Below are 23,659 nucleotides of genomic sequence, written 5' to 3' on the forward strand. Positions count from 1 at the left end.
GAGATCTTATAAAAGCTACTGTAGATGTCGTCACTGTTGCAGAGATAAAAACTCTTACTATTAGGTCAATGTGTTTTCTCTCTGTTCAATTAGATGATGATGGTAATTATTTATGTTATCATAACTGTAATGAGAAAATGTCCGGCAGCACTAATTTATACATTCAATAATTTTGTTGTTCAGTCATTTTTGGCTCACTCTGTTTAACATGTTTTTTTTTTTATTCTTATATAACTACATATCTGAGCAGTTCATATGTTTGATTTTTTTTTTTTTGACAACTTGACGCATTTTTACATGTAAGTTTTCTGTTAATTTTTTTTATTTTTGTTCCTGTATTTTGGATTTGTCAAAGTATTTTCCCAGGTAGGCTAAATATGAATAAGCTAAATTCAAGTTGAAATAAATGGCAAAATATAAATTAATATGACTAAATCAATAACTTCATTAGGTTGTATTAGTGATAGTAACAGGTGAAAATGTATCTTTACTCTCTAAATCTGCACAGTGTAACACTGGGCTACTGGTTTTCTTCAATAAATCATATCACATGCTGAATCACAGTCTCTGTCTGTCACGTTACATCTGTAAAGTTCAGATTCAGGACCGAGAGATTCAGACACTAAACACTGAGATGATGCGGTGTGTTTAAAGCAGACGTCACACTCACACACACTGTCTGCTCTCCGCTATTTCATGTGTCTTTCTGATTTCTCAGTCTATTTTCATTCTTCATCTTCATTGGTTCCTCTGTCATGTCCTGAACGGATGTGTAGTTGGACGGGGGTCTCTGTGAGTCTGTGTGTCCGGGACAGTCATCTCTCTGTGGGACACAAGCGTAGTCTGTCCCTGTTCTGTCTGGACCATCTGACCACTGTGAGCTGTGAGGGAGAGAACACTGACACACACACACACACACACACACACACACACACACACACACACACACACACACACACACACACACACACACACACACACACACACACACACACACACACACACACACACAGTGGCCCTGCTAAACAAAACAGCTGGATCAAAAACACTTCAAGCTGATCTGTTAAATTAAACTCATTTGTTTTCGTCTTTTGCCATATTTTACCCCAGAAAAGGGGAAAAAACATTTTGAATGATGATAACTGATCAATTTCTGAAAGCTCAGATGATATAAAAAAAGATTATCTGTATATAAATGTATGTCATTATTAGACTGTACAGTGTGAGGTATTGAGGTAACACATGAGGGAAAAAACAAGAAAAAAAAAACAATCATGAATGAATGCTATTTATATAGCGCTTTTTCATATGTACTACTGTACACCCAAAGCGCTTTACAATGATGTCGGGGTCTTTCCTCAACCACCACTTGGATGATGCGACGATCACCACACACCAGCTATAGGTGATAGAGCCAATTCAGTGGATGGGGGTTATTAGGAGGCCATGATTGGTAAGGGCCAATGGAGGTAATGTGGCCAGGAGAAGTGCCAGGGGATGTTTAAAGACCACAGAGAGTCCGGACCTCGGTTTAACATCTCATCCGAAGGACAGCGCTCTTTGACAGTAGTGTCCCCGTCACTACACTGGGGCGTAAGGACTCACACAGAGCACAGGGTGAGCGCCCCCTGCTGGCCTCACTAACACCTCTTCCAGCAGCAACCTGGTGTTCCCAGGAGTCTCCCATCCAGGTACTGACCAGCTCAGCCCTGCTTATCTTCAGTGGGCAACCAGTCTTGGGCTACATTGGATATGGTTGCAAGCCAATCATGATTGAAAATTTAATTATTTTATCATTTAATGATTAGCTTGAGAATTAGGGTTTATCATCAAAACAGCTATTAACTTATTAAATTACATATTTTCCCTTAATGTCTAGTTCCTGTGTTGTTTAATTTTCATTTAGTGTGTGTGTGTGTGTGTGTGTGTGTGTGTGTGTGTGTGTGTGTGTGTGTGTGTGTGTGTGTGTGTGTGTGTGTGTGCGTGCGCATGCGCGCACGTTTTGCACATGTGGTTGGAGTTAAAAACGAAAGTGAAAGAGAGAAACTACTACGCCATTCGGAAGCTTTTGAATCCGTTAACACTGGAATTTTGTTTTAAACACCGTTTTATTTAAAAAGCTGCATATTTTGTGGTAAGTTAAGAACTTATTCTTCATGCAACCATAGGTTAGTCCACAGTGAGCTGCTATTTGGTTTTGAGTTTCTTATTTTTCGACCGTCTATAACGGAAGCGCAGTAAAGTTAGTTTTTTATGGTTTATGATTTTCGCTGCATGCATATTTATGGGATCATTATCCCGCCAAATGTATTGCGGCCACGGATCAAAAAATAATAAGCGTGATTCAAAAATAGAAAAACACACGTAGGCCTACAATCATATTGCACAATCTGAAAGAAATTATGCAACATGATCAGAATAGCAAACAACATGGTCACGGATCAAAATATAATAGCCTAAGCATGAATTAAAAAATAACAAGCATGAATAAAAACTTTAAACACATTCAAAATCATTTTGCACGAAACTTAAACTTATGTTCATGTTTCCTTTAAAATTATGTTTTCCTTGTTTTTTTTACTCTGTAATTTGTGCGCTCTTGCATTTTCTGCTCATATTTAATGTTTTTGGACGCTTGTGCTGTTTTTCTCTTCGCTCTTCTGTTCTGCGCTTGCTCTTCTTAGGGCGGGCTTAGGCGTCACCATTGGTCCTCTAGTTCTAGATTGACAGCTCCTTCTCTAGCCAATCAATCGAAGAGGGTAGTTGACGTCACTCCAATGCGACTCATCACTAGTGATGCTCACTCATACAGGGGAAGACAACAGTTTATTTTAAACTTTACAAGTACTTTCCAGCAGTAAAACTATCTGAACTTTGGCACACAGGCACACAGTTTAACTGTGTCCTGCCATGGAAAGATTTTGGCCAGCTGAGCTCAATATTATGCAGTCCCCAACCCAGAGTCCCACATTCTCAGACCCCTCGTTTTTCGAGACAGCGCCTCCTGCTGTTTGGAAGATCGTATAACACCCTTATCCACATGTCATTGAAAAAAACAAGACCGTAATATTGTGCATCCTATTGTTTTCAAAGTTATCCAAATAATATTAGCGTTCCCTGCTTAATGCATGTGCCAAAAAAACTCATTGTGTTCTCTGACTAACAAATGACCCAGTAGCCATAGTTATTTTTTGAGTGTGGGTGTAGCCTAATTGAAAGAAAATGACTGATGGAAGGGATACAATAACAGATTGAACTATATTCTGAAAAATATTATGATATTATACTGCTACAATGTTTTTTTTTTAAATCAAATTCCAATTTTTCTTTCAGTTCAACCTAAAGGTCTAATTAACATTATACCATGCTAACATTACAAAACCTGTTTTTTGATATTTTGAATGCAAAGCAAAACTCAAATAAGAATAGACAAAACACCAATAATAAACAATTCTGTACTTTATTTAACGATCACCTAAACATCATCTTGCTGTAAACAGGACAAAGCAAAGAAAAAAGGAAGAAAGAATTGTGTCATGAGTCAGGTTTCTTTCTTACACACACACACACACACACACACACACACACACACACACACACACACACACACACACACACACACACACACACACACACACACACACACACACACACACACACACACACACACACACACACACACACACACACACACACACGCACGCACGCACACGCACACACACACACACACCTTATTTGCTCATTATTAGTCTGGTGTTTGTTCTGATAGATTATTGTTTCACGGCACATGTCTCGTCTGCAGCTACTTCTTGTCTGTATTGAGAGGTACTCACCTATTTCTTGTCTTGTTTGTCTGGATCAGTCTAGCATCAGTATTTGCTGTCTTCTGCTGTTGCTGCTGAATGTGTTCCACTGCAGCTCTCTCTCCATGCCTGAGTTATCTCCTGAGCTTCAAGTCCGCTTCAAGGGAGTCCTCGAGTTACTCATCGAGACAGGAGTCTGGTCATCTTTAAGTTTCTATCCTCCAGTGCTGTGTGCTCTCGACGGACTGCCTTTGTTATTAATTATTTCATTAAAGACTGTTATTCCTGTCATCTCTGCTTTTGGATCCTCTTTTCGCTGTGACATTGTGTTAGTGACTTTACTTTTCGTCTTTAATTGCATTAAAAAAAACTCATAAGTCGCTTTGGATAAAAGCGTCTGCTAAATGAATAAATGTAATGTAAATGCATAAGGTAAAATAATTACTTTCTGCAAATGTTCCTTTTTTATTCTTTTTGCAATCGCTCTGTCAAATTCCTCGACTTCACTAAAATAAAAGATGAATGCCATAGTCCAAAATATTGTGTAATAATATATATATATATATATATATATATATATATATATATATATATATATATATATATATATATTTTTTTTTTTTTGCAAATGCAAATTAGGGTGATAAGTAGAGCGGAAGGGAGGAACGGAGGATGGAGGAACACTTCCTCAGCCTCCTGTCAGGATAATGCCTGCATCTCAAGGCCATGAATGATGGCCTGTCCATATAAAGAAGTAGTCTATATAAATTATATAAAGTCAAATCATTACTCCGGCATTAGCCTAGGCTAATTCAATTTATAGTTTTAGGAGAAAAGGTCCGGTAATTAAAAAAGTCAAACGGTGAATCTGATTAAATAATAAATGATGACATTCTTTTGATGTGATCTTTTGACACATTCATTCAATTGAAAGGCATGGATATAGCCTATATAGCCTATTCATCCCATACTCTGGAAGTGTTTATTACCAACCTTAACAAGTCTGTGATATGCAGAAAACAATCAATAAATATTCTCATTCATTTGCATCTTTTATCTTTCAAAAGCCTTTTATAGACACACAAAAGATATTACATGTTTTACTACTCAAGAACCAGCAACATAGAAATGGAAGTCTTATCTGTTTTTGGTTGATGATGACGATGAAGACAGTACATTCAAAATATATATTGTTTGTTTCTATCCTAATTGATTAATCAACTTCGATATGTACAGACTTCAAAATCAAATAATTAGACATTCTAATGATGAAACTATTTAAAGTAAACTCCTTAAGGCAGTCTTATTCGCAAACAAATATTGAAACCTTTGACCTCATTTTTGGAGTTAATGCATTACAATTAATTAATCCGTGTTGGATATATTATTATTATTATTTTTTTGAATAGTTTCTTTAAACTGGTGGACAGCGACTATTCAATAATGGGTCAAGAAGGTCTGGAATATCAAGAAGAGCTAGAAGGTCTAAAAGGTCAAGAAGGTCAAGAAGATATAGAAGGTCAAAATGGTCAAGAAAGCAAGTCAAAAAGGTGATGAAGAATACACACACACACAAACAAACAAACACACTCGCACACATACACACACACAAACAAACACTATACCCTCTCTCTATCTCTCTCTCTCTCTCTCTCTAACACACACACATACATACACACGCATATGAAGTCAAATAGTAAAATGTTAAAATGTAAAAGAAAATCAAGATGGTGAGGTTCAAGATGTAACGTATTCCATATTGCATGAGAAAAGGATTAAGTGACAGAATAACTGACATGACATGATTCGGTCAGGAATGGCAGTTGATAATTTAAGGAAGAGATAAGAGCTTCTCTACCACTAAATAAATAAAACTTAAACCACAGGATCTTTGAATTATGTTTGTGTGATGAATAAATAACAAATATCTCAAACTCTGGTGGTCTACTTTCAGGTATATCATAGTCGCAGTCGCAGTCATTGTGATCACAGTGGTTTTACTGGTGGTCTTTCTGAAACCCAGTGCTAATTGCTATGCTAAAGCAGCGGTGGCAGCGGATGCTGGGGTTTGCTCTGAGATCGGGAGGTACGATTACAAAGAGCCACATTTATGTTTCTGGGAGAGATTTTGCAACTCTGTAGTCTGCATGAATAATATGGAGTTCACTTGACTTTACACAGAGCTCTTTGTTTGCAGGGACATGTTGAAGCGTGGCGGTTCAGTAGTTGATGCTGCTATTGCTGCTCTGCTGTGTGTGGGTCTGGTCAATCCCCAAAACATGGGCATCGGAGGAGGAGTGGTTTTCACCATATACAATCCATCAACAGGTACACGGGCTTTGAGATACTTAAACCAGTCTGCCACAACTTCCACAATGGCAACGGTTCAAGAAACAAACAAAAACCCTCCTATGAGTGCTCATCTTTATAAAGCACATCTTGGGCTCGTGATTTTTGTCTTTTCTTTCTTTTTGTTGCCATTCAGCAGATACATCTCAATCAACTTAAAGCAACTTATAGTGCATTATTAAATAAGTAGTTTTCCCTAGAGCTGCCTGAGGTCAAGTGCCATGAGAAACCATTCCTGCCCATTTAGGCAGTCTTTACCATTCCTTGACCAGGTGTGAATGTGTTTTCATCCAAAAGGTTTCTAGATCAACATCTTTTCAATTTCTGGAACAACATTTATTTTAATCAATTAGATTTCGGGGCTGGATATGAGGTTTATGTTGTGGATTTAGTGCTGTGTTCGGGGATTCTACACAATGCATTATTTCCCTCTGATTTTAGTGCAAGTTTAGGGTTGGACTTTGTTTTAGGGGTATGAAGATAAACTTAGCTCACGAGACAATACATGATATTGGGTTCACAAAACAGAGACGATATTTTATCACTATTTTTAAGAAATATTCAATGACAAAATATATGACTAAATTTTTTTTTACTTATTAGACTAAAAATCACAAAATGCAAACAAATGCAGATTCAGATGCATTTTGAAATGTTTTAACTAATCCAGGGCTGACTAATGATTATTTTGGTGATCAAGTTATCGGTCAATTATTTTGACAATTAATCAGATTTTTAAAAATAATAGCCTATATAGTAGCCGACTCTATACACGATGTGATTGGCCTGACTAGAGTTTGTTTTTTCCAGCAACGGAGAGTTGCTAGACAACACTGGCTGCAAAATAAAATTTGCTGCCGCTAGGGTACGTCTAGATTTCTAGGCTAATGAACAACAATTTACATATTCTAATGTATTAATATTCTCTCATGTTGGTGTATTTATACAATATTTAAGTTACAAATCTGGTGAAATGGTGCATGTTGTGCTCCCAGAGGAACGTTAAAAGCAACCCAAACTCAGTATACAGTATATGCAGTGATGGAGTTTCCCAGACAGCAACATAGTGTCGGCCCAGATCCGGCCCACATCTGGACCGTGTGGAATCCATGTGTACCAGATTTGGGCAGACACTATGTTGCTGTCTGGGTTGTTAACCATTTATTATATCTCGCTGTACAACATCCCTACATTGTTTCTTTTTGTACTGTTTAGTAAAATGAAAGAATAATAAAGGACAAAATGAAGTACCTCACATAAATATGATTGCTTTCTTGAAGCTGCACCAAAGCTTGCTATTAAAGATCTCAAGCTAGAATCTTAAACTCTTCAGTGTCCTCTTTGGACAAATCCCTGCAACTTCTTGACTACTGGGCCACATCTTAAATTCAAAGTTTCATGTTTTCACCTCAGGAAAGGTGGAGACGATTAATGCTAAAGAAACCGCTCCAATGAGGGCTTCACAGAACATGTTTGGCAATGACCCCGAGAATGCAATTCCAGGTAAACCACCATAAATCAACATCCTCCATGATGGCTTTACAGCACAGATTCAGCATAAGCACATTAGTCCACACATTAAAACATGAACCCCCAGTTTCACAGTCAAGGCTATAGTCCCAGATTATAATTTTGATCTGATTTAACTGAAAGTAAGAGATATTAAAAAATATGTCAGTGCAATTGTTTTGTGTCAAGATGAACAGTAATGTTTTTTTTTCCTAAGGCACATTTAAAAAAGCTACTTAAAATGTCCCAATTAAACTAATGCCTAATCCGGTCTTAATCTAAGCCCTGTCTGCGAAACCAGGTCTAAAACAGTTAAGTGATGTGTCTGATGATTTCTTTCCCGTTTGGCCATTGAATGAGTTGTCCATTTCTCTGTTTTACATGAATCTCATGCCAGGGTTATATATCGCTGTGCCAGGAGAACTGCGTGGTTATCAGATGGCACACCAAAGACACGGGAGACTGCCATGGAAGGAGCTGTTTGAGCCCAGTATAAAGCTGGCAAAGGAGGGTTTTCTGATTGGCAAGGCCTTGTCTGACGACATCAAGGAGACTAATCACACAATTCAGAATAATACAGCATTGTGGTAAGAATATATAATAAGAAAAAAAATCACTTTCTCAGTGGCAAATATCCTGAAAGGCAGATTTGACTCCATTATGTCTATATTTACACCAGTGTCCCTAAAACATCAGCCTTTTAAATGTCATGGCATGATCTTCTGATCTTCTCTTTCCTCTTTCCAGTGAAGTGTTTTGCGACTCAAATAATAACCTCTTGAAGGAAAATGACATAAGATTTCCCAAACTAGCTCTCACCTATATGAAGATCGCAGAAGAAGGACCAGATGTATTTTACAATGGGTCATTGACTCAGACTATAGTGGATGATATCAAGGCTGCAGGTTATTTCATGCTTAAATTTGACTCACTGTATCTGAGGGATCTAGTGATTTAATTTGATCAAAGTATGCAAATCTGTCTTAATCTTTGTTTCTCGTAATGCAGGAGGCATTATAACACGTGAGGACCTGCTGAATTATAAGCCAGTGCTGAATGAGTATGCAGTAAACTTTACTGTGGGGAAATACATATTTCATGCTCCAGATGCTCCATTCGGTGGACCTGTACTCGCTCTGATACTCAACATACTCAAAGGTCCGTGTGTGTGTGGATTACATGTTGGGAATGCCACAGCTCTTTAATTACTCCAAATAATTCTACAGCCATCTTCATTCAGGACCACCCATGGCATAGGTGACATAGGCAATTGCCTAGGGTGCAAAAAATGATAGCATGTGAGAGAGTTCAATTCAAAGATGTATACCTTCTCTATTTTAGTCCATAAACTGTATAGTCCAACACAACATATTCCAGCCCCATTACCTCTATTAATATAGTTACATTAAAATTACCTTGAGTTTGTTCTTAAAATAGCCAGTTCATGCCATCATATTTTGCTCAACCATAAGTTACTACAGACACTCACCATTTTAAGTTTTAGAGGTAAGTAACACTTTATTTCGATAGTCCACTTTAGACATTCTACTAACTATAAGTAACTTATCAACTACATGTCAAGTAACTGTCAGAGTATTACTAGACTGTAGACTGTCAGTAGAGTGTTAGGGTCCTAATTAGTTATAAGTTGACATGTAGTTGCCAAGTTACTTGTAGTCAGTAAACTATCTGTTGGATGACCAACAAAATAAAGTGTTAGCAGATATTAAACAGACAGTCTACTAATCCTCTAATGACAGTTAGTTGATGTGTAGCTGCAAAGTTACTTATAGTTAGGAGAATGTCTAAAGTGGACTATCGAAATAAAGTGTTACCGTTTTATATCATATCAAACACTTTGGACCAAAAGACTTGTACAGTGTGCGACATGGCTTTAGTAATATCTCAGAGTCCGTCTTTAATTCTTTACATTTTGTAGGGTTCAGCTCAAATAATGAAGCATTTAATTGCAGGTTTTAACATCTCAAGCAGCAGTGTGTCCACGAGAGAGAACAAGACTTTGATGTATCATCGTATGATAGAGGCGTTCCGCTTCGCTGATGTTCAGAAGAGTAAACTGGGACGTTATGAAAACACCACTGAGGTGAGTTCAACTCAACTCTACCTATATATTCCTTAGGCCTTTACTGGATATTTGCAGGCTAAAGGGAGATGTTAAAAAGAATAGTTCACCCAAAAATAAAAATTTATGGGACCAAGCTCTAAACACATAAAAGTACCACAGATATTGGATCAGTAGCCTTGTTGGCAGCGGCTTGACATATAGCACGACCCCAGCCCGGGTCCAGACTCAGGATCCTTTGCTGATCCTGTTCCACTCTCTCTGCTCTGTTGTTTCTTGTCTCATCTACACTGTCCTTCACTGATTATGTTATATTATTATTTACTGATAATGTTCCCCTCCACAAATTTGAACTGAATGTGATGTAACCAGTCAGTGGAGTGCACTAAGGGGAAACCCCTCGCATGTGGACTGGGAAGCCACCTCAGATCTCAAATACAGTATTTCTGAATTTTATTAAGTGACTTTGCAACATCTGATCTAACAGGACTAACTTATGTTAAAGCAGACGTAGTTTTATCAAATCTTTTCCTTTTCCTTGTTCCTATATTTATGTATTTTGTCAATTTTGTTTAACAGTTGGTCAAAAATATGACCTCAGACAGCTTTGCGGACGAGAAACGGCGTAAGATTAATGATGACTTCAAACTAACCAGCTATGATGATGAGCAGGAGAACATTGATACAGTGCCTGATGACCATGGCACATCTCACCTGTCTATTATCGCAGAAGATGGGAGTGCAGTGGCAGTCACCAGCAGTATCAATGACGAGTAAGAGAAAAAAGACAAAAAGAAAAAAGGGGATCAGTGTTTCTTATTCCTGGTCTTGATCTAACACATTCAGTTATTGAGCGCTGGAATGACTGAACTCCCTATCCACTGGTTCTAATAACATGTTGAAAGCTGTCAGAGAGTCAGCAGAGTCATTAGCTTCATTTCAATTACAGATTTGCGCAAATCTTTTGCGATATTTTCTAAATGTCGATTAAAAACGTTTAATTGCGAAATTGCGGCGTTTCCATTAACCGATGTTATGCAACTGATACGTAATTTTTTCCTCTCACAAAAAGTCATTACAATAATTATGGCGTATGAGCTGTTTCTGGGTGTTTCTCATCATATATGCTTCAAGCTCTTGATTGTGGTATTCTTTGTGGTTTAGCATCCAGTATTCGCATAATTCTTTTGTCTTTTATGAGTTTAATAAAGAACTCCGTCTCGTTTTCAGTCCAAACACACTACGTCAGCTGACCTGTAAATCCGCAAAAGCTGTTTCCATTGCAGTTTTGCAAAATATTCCTTTTTCAAATTGCTTGAATAAACACCTCATATAGCGGAAACACTTTTTGCAAAATGTACGTGTTTCCATTGGCCGCGTTTTCAATTCGCTATTTCAATGTGCGCAATTTGAAGGGTAAGTGGCTATAGTGAGTCTCGTGAAACTTTCTACATGTTTGATATTTTCTGTGTCTTCATAGTCCAGAGGGAACAAATACCTCATGCACCTTTATATGGTGGGACTACTGCATGAACTACATTTTAATTACACTTCTATGTAATGCTCCGGTTCTTATTTTTGATCAAGCAATAAATTCAGCAAAATCATTCAAGTCAGCTAATGAGACAAAGCCTTTAGCAATACTTTAAACACTGCTAACAAGATTTACTCAACCGAGTAAAATACCAAAAAATAATAATAATTAATCCGCACTCTCCCATTCAAAAATACAGATTAGATTTTAATGTAGAATAGATATTAAAAAAACAAGATGTTAAAGGGGTTCTTGATTATTGTTTCTCTTTTTTAACTTCAATTGTGTGTTGCTGTTTGAGCATGCACAACATCTGCAAAGTTACAACGCTCAATGTTTAAAGCAAAGGGAGGTTTTTTTCTTTAACAGAAATCTCTTCTTAAGGACTACATCAATACTTACATCAACATCAGCTATCTGAATTCAACTAACCATTTAGAAACGTCCTGTTGCTTCTACATGTTCACTTCTTCTTAAGTCCCTCCATCATTGTCCAACTACAGTTTGAGCATAAAAGGCTAAAAGTTTTTGAAATCTTCAGTGCGTGTGTGTGTGGTAATGCTAACACATGAGCTCTTGAAGCTCCGCCCTCACAGGAGCAGAAGCTTGTTAGCATTTAAAGGGACACACAAAAACGGCACATTTTTGCTCACCCTCAAAAAATGACAATTTTAACATGCTATGAAAAAAATGTGTGGGGTATTTTGAGCAAAACTTCACATACACACTCTGGGGACATCAGATAATTTACATATTTTGAAAAGAGTATCATAGGACCCCTTTAATGTACGTTTAGTGTCTATATTTACAAAGCTCAGTTGCTTTGCTGTCTGTTTCAATCTTGTTATCTGGGATCTCTTTTTTGTGTTCTCACAGGTTTGGCTCTGGAGTGATGTCACACTCAACAGGCATTATATTTAATGACCAAATGAGGGATTTCATTGATCCTGAGGAGATAAATGGAGTTAACAAAATTAAATTAATTAAACCAGGTAAAAAAGAAAAAGAAAAAGTTGCATGCCTTGAGTTTAAATGAGTTATAATATAACTCTTTCCCTGCCACTGATGTCATTTTCTGTAATTCATGACACAATACTTCCCCGTCGTTGACAGAAAATTCCGGCTATGTTTTCACTGTTATACGGTATGGGCGCTTTTACACATCTCCAGATTAAAACATGCAAAGAAGAAGCAGAAAAAAGCGATAGAAGTATTGCTGACACACAAAACAACATAATCATCAGACATTAAACAGTATATAAATCAAAACTGCCTAATGTTCCTGATGTTCCTGTCGACCTGTGAAGAGGAAACGACTGTGAAGCATTAGGTCTGATGGACTCAATCTACTCCATCTGTGTTTTGATCATCGTTCTGAAATCAGATCCGGATGTAGTCTTTGACAAAACCACCATTTTCTCAGCTTTTTTGTTGTTATGAAACTTACCCACATTCAGAATGCATTACTTTTTCTTTTTATAATTTTTGTTCTTTTTTTGTTATACTGCATGTTCAGATATTCATACATCAGAAAATTTAATTATGGAGTTTTGTAAAGATTTGTGAAAATTTTCAAAGATGCTGCCGTTTACTGGAAACTTAAAAAAAATGCTGGCAGGGAAAGAGTAAAAAAAAAAAAAAAAAAAAATTCACATGTATATGACTATTTGTTTTGACAAGGTAAATGGCCACCTTCATCAATGTGTCCCACAATAATATTGGACAAAGAAAGCAGACAAGTCAGAATGGTGGTTGGTGGTGCAGGTGGGACAAATATCACCACTGCAACTGCTCAGGTAACAAAACAAAAACACTTAAAAGGCACACTATGTAAGATTTGAATGTACTAATGTACTATGTACTAAGTGGAGAACTCAAGAGGGCCACAACCACAGTGTGTTTTGTTGCAAATATAACACAGTTTATTTTACAAGATTCACAAGGAGCACATGGGGTAATCAGAACTGGCAAAGAGAGAAAACAAACTAAATTGTGACCGTTACAGACAACAGGGTTCCCAATCCTATCCAATGGAAATTGCTCTGGTGAACTTGTGTGTGTGCACATAGTTTCAAACACAATTTCACTCCAACCTCCACAATTGTAAAGTAAATCAAACCACTACAATCTATTCCCCAAACCTTAACAGAGTAATCCATATTCAAGAAAATGGGAACCCCACCGTCAGTTATAGGTCCAAAACAAAAACAAAACAAACAAACAACATCAAAACAATCTCTCAAATTAAATAAATCCCTTTGCCACTTTCATACACAAGACCCAATTCGACATTAAAGTAAATCTCTTTAAACACCCATTAAGCCACCAATGCTTTCAATAAAGTAAACGGCAATCATGCATCATCTGTAAAGAAAACAAAGAAAGAATACAAATTGATGATTGCCCTATTAAATATTTTCTAAGATTAAAAACCTTAAAACCATTAAAACAAATATAAAATGAAGCTTAAAACCAAACCTCCCCATTAAATAATTCAATTAAGATCAGTACCTGTATTCTCAACTACCGTAAATCTGCTTAATTCTCCGAGGCACCAATCAACACCATTCCCATAAGAACACTAAAACAGAAAACAAATATAAACATCTTAAAACTAGACAAACTCACTATAGTCATCATAAGTCACAACCCTTACCTTCCCAATTCAGTTCTATGCTGCTCATTAATCAACTTGGTTTTTCATCTGCCATTACACAGCCTTGAAGGACACTAAACAGCTTTTCCTGCTTGACACATGGTACCACAAATACCCCTTTTCCACCAACAAGAACCAGGTGCTGGTTCAGAGCTAGAGCTAGAGCCGGTTCGGAGTTGGTTCTACTGACGGTTCTTCTAAGAACCGGTTTGCCTTTCCACAGGCTAGAGAGCCAAAACAGAGCCGACCGATCGCCGCGTGACATTAAAGCACTGCTAAAGCGATCAAAAGCACAAGGAGTCGTATCTCTCCAAACACTCCCGGAGCTCTGATCGGTCCGCGCCGCTCCGATGCATCTCGAACAAGCCATCAACAATAACGGACGTTGCAATACTATGGATCCTCATGGGATTGCAAAAATACATCGGAATCCAACGCGTTCGTGCAGCTCGCCGTAACTTACATAGACGGATATTATAATCGAGCTGCTATTAGCTTGACTAGCTGCTATTTAAAAATGGCGGTCACAAGTTTCTATTGTCTTGTTGGTCACGGTAACCCCGCCCCCAGCCCCTGACGTAAGCGGTTCTTACTTGGCTCCGTTCTAGACCCTGCAATGATTTGGTGCTACTTAAGAACCAGTTTTACTGGTTCGGAGCTGGTGCTTTGGCGGTGGAAAAACAAAGAACCGATTTTAAACTAGGCTCTGGCTCCGAACCAGCACCAGCTCTGCCTTGGTGGAAAAGGGGTAAAAGAGGAAGTCTAAACCGTTTGGTTTCCCTTTATAGCATCTTAACTCATGGGATTTGTAGTCCATCTAATTTGTAGTCCTTCACCTTCTACCCCACTACACATGTAAACTGACGCCCGTCTCACACATCCTCCGTGTTGCAGTGTGTATGCGGTGCAGGAGCAGCTATAGTGCTTCACATATGCTGTGCGTAACTGATCTACGGCTGTACCGCGAACACATACTCACTATTTTTATTTCAAATCCAGAAGTTATCATCAGCAACTTTTATTTAAAAAAAAAAAAGTTTTGTCAGCATTGCGATTCTCTTTGTACACATATACACTCTTTAATAGACGTTTTCACGTTTAAACACAATTTAACAATGTATTATTCAATACATCACTTCTATATAGATTATATATTAAGTTGCTTACTTTAAAATCATAAACATTTTAAATTAAAACTTAAAATTTAAATAAACAGCCGACTCTCATGCCTTTTCTTTTGCATTTAAATTGTAATACAATAAATCTTGCATGTCACGGAGAACTTGTTTTTACACCTCCACTAATGAGACGATTGTCACCTTGAAGTAAATTCTAGTTTTCCTTGCTTTACCGCGGTCTTCAAATAAAAAGACTGTGAAAAATATTATTATAATTAAATAAATAAATGTATATATATAAAAAGAAATATAATTTAAATATAATTAAAAGTATTTAATTAAATGCATTTATGATGAGATTATTATATTTTCATGTCAAATATGAGTTCATTTTGACCACGAACCATGTGCTGTCACTTTAATTCAGCGCGTGCAGCACAGCAGAAATAGACTCTGTGTGTAAACGATCGCTGCACTGCTGTATACGCACCGCTCCTTGAACGGATCGCCGAACCGCATCCACGTGCAGTGTGAACGCTCTAACCTGTTAACATGGGTGCGGAAAAAACACGCACCGCATACGCACTGCAAACGAAGTATGTGTGAAACGGGCGAGTTTTAGGCAGCCGACGTCACAGTATGCGACAGATCTTGCACCTGCGTCAGGAGAAAGAAGAAGTGATTCGTTGCTATTGGCTAATGTGGGCTTGAGCTTCTCGTTATACTGCCACCTACAGGTTTGGCATGCTCTAGACGGCATGGGTGCATGTAAATTAACACTTTTCTGAAAACTGAAAAGTGTAAACGTAGCCTAAATGGGGCAGCAAATAAAGAGGGTAACGAGGGAGGACAGTTGGGGCAACTGAACCAACAATCAGGTTGCAAGACGGGCAGGGCATTAAGGCAGGCATACACTGTGCGATTTTCGTCCGATTTTGAGCCGAATTCTGACTTGTGCGACTCTTTGTAGGGTCGGGCCGATTTTCAGCTTTGTCGTGCAGTGTAATACAGTGTACAGGGACGAACGAGAGGCGATTAACCTCTCCTGATCGGCAATCGGATGGTCGGATTAATTTCTGGCATGTTCGAAATTTTGGTCACTCCTTGTTACTATATCGCACAGTTGAAGCAGAGCTATGAATCGATCGCCCTAAACTCAGTGTTTTTCCCTCACTGTGCCTGCGCGAAAACAGAAGATTAACCATTTCATTCAGTTTCATCTGCAGCAAAAAAAAAAAGAAAAAAAAGAAAAGAGGGAGATATTTTAGTTCAAACTAGCTGCAAATTACTGTTGCTTACCTCCAGTGCGTGTTGCAAAATGGATTCCCCATTACCCACGTCTTCCAAGCTATCCGCGTATCTACACCGTGCCTCTTTTATTCAATTGTTAAACAATGTTTTTGAAATAAAGCCGTTTTTAATTTTCATTTTTTTATTATTATTGCAGTGTTCGGACATATTATAGACTGTTAATAATTAATTATAAGCCTATAATTCATTGTAATCGACCTAAATGTTTTAGACGATTTTCAATGAGGAGGAGTAATCTTCTATGTAATATTTTATTATCCTCACAGCGCGCTGGTTATGCGGTGCTGTGAAATTATTGCGTGGCAAATTAATTATAATAGCCTATCAATTTAATAATAAAAGTAGCCTATAGGCCTTCCCTAATAATAATACAATAATACAAATAAAAATTTAATACATAAATTGGAAATGCTAAATCATCTTGATATTGATAGCTGATATAGGCACAACCCAGCACGGGGTTTATTGCGCTGATTCATGCATATTTCACACGTATAGTGTGAGCAGTGCAGTCGCAGCTCGACGCTCGGACAGTATAGTGTGAGCACATAAATCCTGAGCTTTGGCTTTACATCTACTTGTTCAGTGTGTGTAGGTACCTTGCTGAAATCGCACAGACATCGCGCAGTGTATGCCCTCCTTTAGAGAGCACATGGCTCAAGGAAACAAACAATGACAAAAACACGAGCACATGGCCGAACACAATCACAAGCCATGTGCTCAAACAAAACAAGAAAGATCACCCAGCTAATGAGAACTCATGTTCTGCATGTTCACACAAAACATGACAACATGAAAGCATGCAGCCGGTGAAAAACACACGCCGTGTGCTACACAGGACACAACAACACACACGGACAGAAGAGAGTACGGCCCAAGCTAACTCGAAACCGCACGCTCACACAAGACAGCACACGAGAGCGAACGAATACTTATACCATACGCTCACAGCAGAAGACAAACACAGAGCATGAGTGTCCGAATCCTGACACAGATCGAAACCGAACCACCGAGACGAGACGAAAGCAGTGACAGATCTCTGTCACCAAAACAAGAATAAACAGACCAAAGTGGCAGAATAGGCCAACGGATAAGGTTATGTGTTTTAATAAACAATAGGTTTGTGTGATATTTAAATCTATTTGTCTTTTATCTAAAAAGCCTTTCCCCCTGTCTATCATCTCAGGTGATCCTGAACCACCTGTTCTTTGGCTATGACCTGAAGAAAGCTGTTGAAGAACCCAGAGTTCAGATCAGACCAAATGTGACAAATATAGAAGATAACTTTGATAAGGTAGGATTCTTACACTTGTCAATTAGATTCAGAAAGTCATAAAAGTGAGAAATGTTAACATTTTCTCTTTATGAACTCAGGATGTGATTAAAGGCTTGGTGCAGAAGAAGCACAATATAGAAGACAATACTGAGTTAACATCGGTCCAGGCGGTTGTGCGAGAGGGGGATAAACTCTGTGCTGAATCCGACCAGAGGAATGGCGGTCGTGCTGCTGGATACTGAGAACTGCTCCTGTGCTCATGCTGATGTTGTCAAATGTGTGTTTGACCCAGCAAAAGTCATTCCGTTGTCCAGTGACAGATCCAGACTTGTTTGTTGGGGTGTTTTATGAGTGCCAATAAATCTTGAGCAGGAAACGTGCAAAAAGCTGTTCATAATGTTTCTGCATTATTATATCACACAGCTCCTAAAAATGCTTAACATTTTATCAGAAATGTTCCAGCTTCTCCATTTTTTTAGCTTACCTATTGCTATCACTTATATTTTAAAATATGCTTAAAATAGTTTTATTTGTATTGTAAAATAATTGTTTGAAAATCAATAAAGTATGCTGTCAAAATTAGCCTGATACGTGTTATTTCGAAAGGATAATTCATGCTTTTATTTCTGTACGACTAGATTATTGTAATTCACTGTATGAATTCACTCACCCAAGCACTATTGAATCGTCTTCAATTGCACTACATACATAGCTATAGGCTATTTTAGTTCGCCTCGCACCACAATAACATCTTTAAATTTAATTAAATGGTATTCAGAATAGAACAAGAATTTAAAAATAATTGTAGGAACAATAAACAAGCCAAAAACTAAATCATTTAAAGTGAAACTGAAACCGACGTTGGGCTCACATGTAATGTTTGTAGTTACAATATAAAATGTAGCTTTATTTACCGGTATTATGCAATACATATATAATATAATAAAATTCCACTTATACTTAGCCTAGCCTACCTCTTTTTTTTTTTCTCAAAATCAAACAAAAAATATTAGTAGTATATTTTTTAAGCAGCAAATTAACGGTTCACTGTTTAATTAGCATCCCTGTATATATCTAGATCAAATAAGTGCAGAATCAACTTTGCGTTGCGATCGCGTCAAGGATCAGCCAAGGGCACTTGCATCATCCAGAAATAATGAATTAAAGGAGAACTGCGGTCAATTTTAACATTGAGCTCATTTTTTAGTAAATTTGGAGTGCTGTCAATACAGAGAACAACGACAAAAATCAGTATTGCCTACACCGTGTTATCCTCTTTTTAAAATTTGCACCCTGTTGACTTCAATGGGGTCTAATTTTAAACCTGCTTTTATCCTCTTAACATCCTTGATGAGTCATTACAAGTGCCCAGCCATGTGAGATGATTCCTTCAGAGTGAACACAGTGAATCTGACTGCATTAGATGTGAAATAAATTCATAAAAATTATGTTAATTCAACAAGCGCACAGACCTGTATTTACTTCCTGTTTTCGGTCGAAGTCCACAGTAGTCGATTGTCGAGTTCACGAGCGTGATCATAGGTAACTAAGCAACAGTGGAGACTCAGACTGTCAGCTGTCAGCCGTCAACCGAAGACGGTGCTGTGTGGTGTTCTGAGAATATCAGCTCTGATGGATAGTTCTTCCGAATCTCAAATCTCAAAAATTGAGCTCAATGTTAAAATTGACCGGAGTTCTCCTTTAAGAAAATTAATTAAAGTCCCTATCATATTGTGAGCCTCATAGCATAATTGCCTAAGTCATTTCAATGTTAATAACTTAGGCAATTAAGCTATGAGACTAACAATATGTTTATCTCTTTATGTGGAACATGGAACTAGTCTGATCTAGTTTATGTTGCTTCCCCTTCTCGCAGTATCAAACTGTGATTGGCTTTCCCCCTAGAAACAGAACTGAAAGGAGAACAAAAATAAGTTATTCTGTTTTGAGGCTTTAAACCTGTTACACTGGATTTTTAAACGGCTGTATATTCGGTGGTACGTTCAGAATTTATTCTTCATGTAAATATGTTGTCATATAATTTTTTTCTGTTTTTTTTTCACATGGGATTTCAAATATGGATCATTATATTTTGACAGTGAAAAGCTCTGACCAAAGGCAAAAACATGGACGACTAAAGTAAAATTACGTGTGATATTTCCTCAGATCTTTGTTATATATAATAATATAAAAAAAAATTATGAAAAAAAAGTATAATTGTTTTAAATTCAAATATTTATAGATCATGTGACATCAATGATGAACTCTGAACTTTAAGTTTTATGTTATAAAAATTAAAGAAAAATAATCCTAAATGGTACAGATTACAGTTCTTTGTAACAATAGCAGAACTATTGGTGCTAAATAAAACCTTTTATAAGGTTCCATAAAGAATCATGATTTTTAATCTGTGTAGTTCTTTAATAATGCTATAATAATAATACAAATATTTAATTTATATATTTATGTCTCTATCTACATGGATTTTTAATATGTAGCCTCGGTAGGCTACTGAATACTGATACTTATACTGTTAATTGAATACTGAAAATGAATAAAAACACAAAATAGATGTAAATCATGTTTAAAAAAAAATTTCAATTAAATATCTGCACAATGCTGGATTATCTTTTCAATTCCCATTATGTGTCCATTTTTGTGTGACAGTGTCAGTTCCTCTCTACAAATCATGTGCTTTTGGCATTTTGTTATGTAAGTTTCTCTTTTCCGATGTGGTTTGTTCATGTGATTGTCTCTGTATAAGCAGAAATACACAGATGAGGTCAAAGTCACAATGTCTTCCATTTAAGTAAAAGCAATTGTTTATGAAGGCACAAAACAAGTTGGCAGGAATCAGGAACCCAGAGGATATGGTCTCTAAATATAACTTTTAAACCAGCATCTTAAGATTATACTACAATTATTTTACAATTATGAGGAAGGTAAATAGATTCCAATGTCTTAAAAGATTAAGAGTAGCTATTGCAGCATCAAGAATTTAAACTGTTTCCAATAAAAGATCTGAAATCAATCACTAAACTTTTTGAGAAAAGGAAGTGGGAGGACAGTGCCTTTAAAATGAGTTCCCTTGTTCTTTCCAGTTCCTTGTTCCCGAGTTCTTTCTTGTGTTCCCTTGTTTTCCTTTTCTTGCATAATCAGTTTCCATGTTCATTTATTCATCACAGCTGTTCATCATTTAGTTCATCACCATGTGTATTTAAGTTCCTAACCTTCACTCATTCTTTGTCCGGTTTTGTTGGTGTTACTCTGCACTCTCGAGTATTTCACTTCCGGTAATAAACCTTGTTACTATTTTGAAACTCTTAACCTTCCTTCATCTTTTGACTTTAAACGTGACACTATTATGAACCGACGGTGCCTTTCTCAACGGTATAAGGAAAGTTAAAATCACAGGATATAACTTTAATGTTTTTGTGACTAGGCATTGTTATGCGTAAATCAAATAATTTAGTAATTCCAACAACTTGGATCGTAAATTACATTTTCTTTGTTTTCTTGCTTGGTGGGGAAGAGTAGAATTTTATCCAGCTCTGTTCAATAATAAAAAAAAAAAAATGAAATTAAAATAAAAAAACAGGGCATTTTAATAACAATTTACAATTTAATGAAGTTAGTAAAAATGTATAAAGATATTAATAATACATGTTCCTGTAGAGATTGTTGATAGTCTGTGTGATGATTCAGCTCAAGAAAATGAGCTTTCAAAGTATATTTTGACAGATTTAAAAACAAAAATGTGGGAATAGAAAACCCTGATCCCAAACACAAAGAACCACTTCAGCATAAATGTGTTTACCAGGTGAATATGGTTCTAAATATAACTATTATTATGAGTTAATTACTTTTGAATCACTATTGATTTTTCTTTTTTTATGTTACATTGGTCTATTTTTTCATGTTATTATAATATGGGGAAAGTATTTAAATTGCAATGTCATGTAGTAGTTTAAGACTGTCCTGACGCTGTAGTTTAAAGCAATAAGCTCTTTAAAGCCGTGTTTTACAGTGGATGTAGAACAGCTGAAAGGCGTTGTTAGACGCGGAGCGGAGTGTCTAAAACCCCCCTGTTCTAAATCCACTGTAAAACACAGCTTCAGGGGGCTTATTGATTTTATAAAACAGTTACTCCATAAATATATTCATTTTAATATTTATTTTATTCATAAAATAAACATCAGCAACAAAAAATATAACGTTATAACACATGTATTCCTCCCCCAAGCAATGTAGTTCCAAAGAGGTTACCAAGCAACACATGCAGCAACAAAACATCACAAACGGCTGTTGCGTAGTAACACTAATATAATGCGGTCACAGGTGTGTGTGTGTGTGTGTTTAACACTAATGTAATGCGGTCACAGGTGTATGTTTGTTGAGTAATTTACAACGGCTTCGAACGCGGCTCAACCAATCAGAATCAAGGACTGGAATTCTCCGTTTTATAATTTACTTTTTAATTTGTTGTATTGTATAATTGTTCTACAGAATTTGACTCTATGTTTCCACAATAAAGGTCTGAAATCAGTCTCTCCACTCTTTTGGCAAATGAGAGTAGGAGAAAACTAAGATGAGTCTCCACAAGAGAGAAGATGAGGACACTGCCTCTGAAATGAGTTCTCCATCTCCCGGATCCAGCTGTGTGTCTGTGAAGAGTGATCAGTCCATGACGAAAAATCCTCCTAAATTCAGTAATGCAACAGTGACCTCTGACCCCAGGTGAGACACTGGCCATTTCAGCATTAACAGATGAATTTATTCAAAGTGATTTACAGTGCATTCCAGAAGCCTGGAATCGTTGAACGACCTTCCCAATTTTCCTGAACAGTTTAGGCCCTTGCAGTTTTCAAGACATGTCTAAAGACACTCTATCTTTCTAGTAATGTATGTGTAGTTTGCTTTAAATTAATTTTTTTTTATGTAATTACTTGATGTATCGCTTTTAGCATCGATATTGCGATATGCGCCAGATGCCGCCCGGTTCGGATCGCTTGTGATTCGTGGATTAATTGCTAAGTTTAACCATCATAGAGTGACAGTTTATCATTTTCATGTGTTTTGAAGTCCTGTCAGTTTAAACATCAAGTGCAAGAAGACTGCAACTCGCACGTTGTTTTGTGTACACACACACACACACACACACACACACACACACACACACACACACACACACACACACACACACACACACACACACACACACACACACACACACACACACACACACACACACACACACACACACACAGAGCCATGCAGACAACAGGAGCAGTTCATGAACAACAAATTCCCTTCCCTTTCTTATCTATTTGTGCTTAAACGGACATGTCCACGGAAAATTAAGTCCCATCTGGTCAACCAGACCTTCAGACTGTTCTGACTTAGTGTGCTATATCTTTTCTAATTGATCCGACTTATGGTGTGTTCACACCAAAAACAAAGTGAATATTCCCATCGCGTTACTCACTCTAGATTACCCGCAGGATGTTTCTTGTTTTTCGCAAATAATAAACATTGTGCGATGAGGAGTGTCTTTCAACAACCATCAACAACAACATTTCTTTCTGCATTTTTTTCCGTCATCAACCATTTTGGAGATAACTACTAATACTGCTTTGTACCTCTTGTGGAAGTCCCAAATATGCTGGAAAAGTCAAACACAGATGTGTCTGGGTTCAGGGTGACACAGGAGTGGATTTTCAAACCCCTTCCGTCCCACGCCACTCCCACAAAAAAAACTCCTATCCCATCCCAATCACAGATGAATGACTCCCATTCTCTCCCACTCCCGTGTTGTTGTATTTTGGCCACAACCTGTCAGTTACAGTTAAAAATACAGTACAGATCACAGCATGCCCACCTTAGTTGAATGAAAATCTAAAATGTAGTTTGTTATTTTATTGAACTGAAAGCCATCTCAAACAATGCACACACATTCAATTTCATGTAAATAATCCATTCAAACACACAGACACACACACAGAGGCACGCACGCACAAATT

The 23,659-nt window shown here is 37.2% G+C and overlaps 2 protein-coding genes and 1 long non-coding RNA gene across 5 annotated transcripts in view; 2 read left to right on the top strand and 1 right to left on the bottom strand.

Moving 5' to 3' along the window:
• Positions 1-2,017: 2,017 nt before the first annotated feature.
• On the top strand, positions 2,018-18,214 carry LOC307001026 (glutathione hydrolase 1 proenzyme-like). 2 transcript variants are annotated; one of them, XM_079617121.1, is made up of 15 exons: positions 2,037-2,134; positions 3,863-3,997; positions 5,213-5,353; positions 5,758-5,889; positions 6,001-6,131; positions 7,566-7,655; positions 8,059-8,248; positions 8,409-8,566; positions 8,670-8,819; positions 9,635-9,765; positions 10,324-10,517; positions 12,155-12,270; positions 12,959-13,074; positions 17,550-17,657; positions 17,738-18,214. In XM_079617121.1, the coding sequence occupies exons 2-15, from the start codon at positions 3,903-3,905 to the stop codon at positions 17,879-17,881; spliced, it is 1,896 nt and encodes a 631-aa protein (XP_079473247.1). In that variant the 5' UTR covers positions 2,037-2,134; positions 3,863-3,902; the 3' UTR covers positions 17,882-18,214. The 2 variants fall into 2 exon arrangements, with proteins under 2 accessions (XP_079473248.1, XP_079473247.1); XM_079617122.1 differs by lacking the exon at positions 3,863-3,997 and having other exon boundaries at positions 2,018-2,134.
• Positions 13,185-14,036, bottom strand: LOC307001049. The gene is made up of 3 exons (XR_013798154.1): positions 13,935-14,036; positions 13,790-13,859; positions 13,185-13,642 (listed from the first exon to the last, which is right to left on the bottom strand). It is a non-coding gene; the product is annotated as an uncharacterized lncRNA (long non-coding RNA).
• A 1,332-nt stretch (positions 18,215-19,546) lies between the features above and the next one.
• LOC307001022 (protein NLRC3-like) overlaps positions 19,547-23,659 on the top strand; it is a 35,688-nt gene continuing 31,575 nt past the window's right edge. Inside the window, exons 1-2 of one of the 2 annotated variants that reach the window (XM_079617113.1) lie at positions 19,547-19,636; positions 22,174-22,376. In XM_079617113.1, coding sequence (XP_079473239.1) covers positions 22,228-22,376 — 149 coding nt within the window. In that variant the 5' untranslated portion in view covers positions 19,547-19,636; positions 22,174-22,227. The remainder of the gene's footprint in view (positions 19,637-22,173; positions 22,377-23,659) is intronic. The other variant, XM_079617116.1, reaches the window with a different exon arrangement.

Source organism: Phoxinus phoxinus (genome assembly GCF_949152265.1).
Source record: "Phoxinus phoxinus genome assembly, chromosome: 6".
NCBI classification, from domain to species: Eukaryota; Metazoa; Chordata; class Actinopteri; order Cypriniformes; family Leuciscidae; genus Phoxinus; species Phoxinus phoxinus.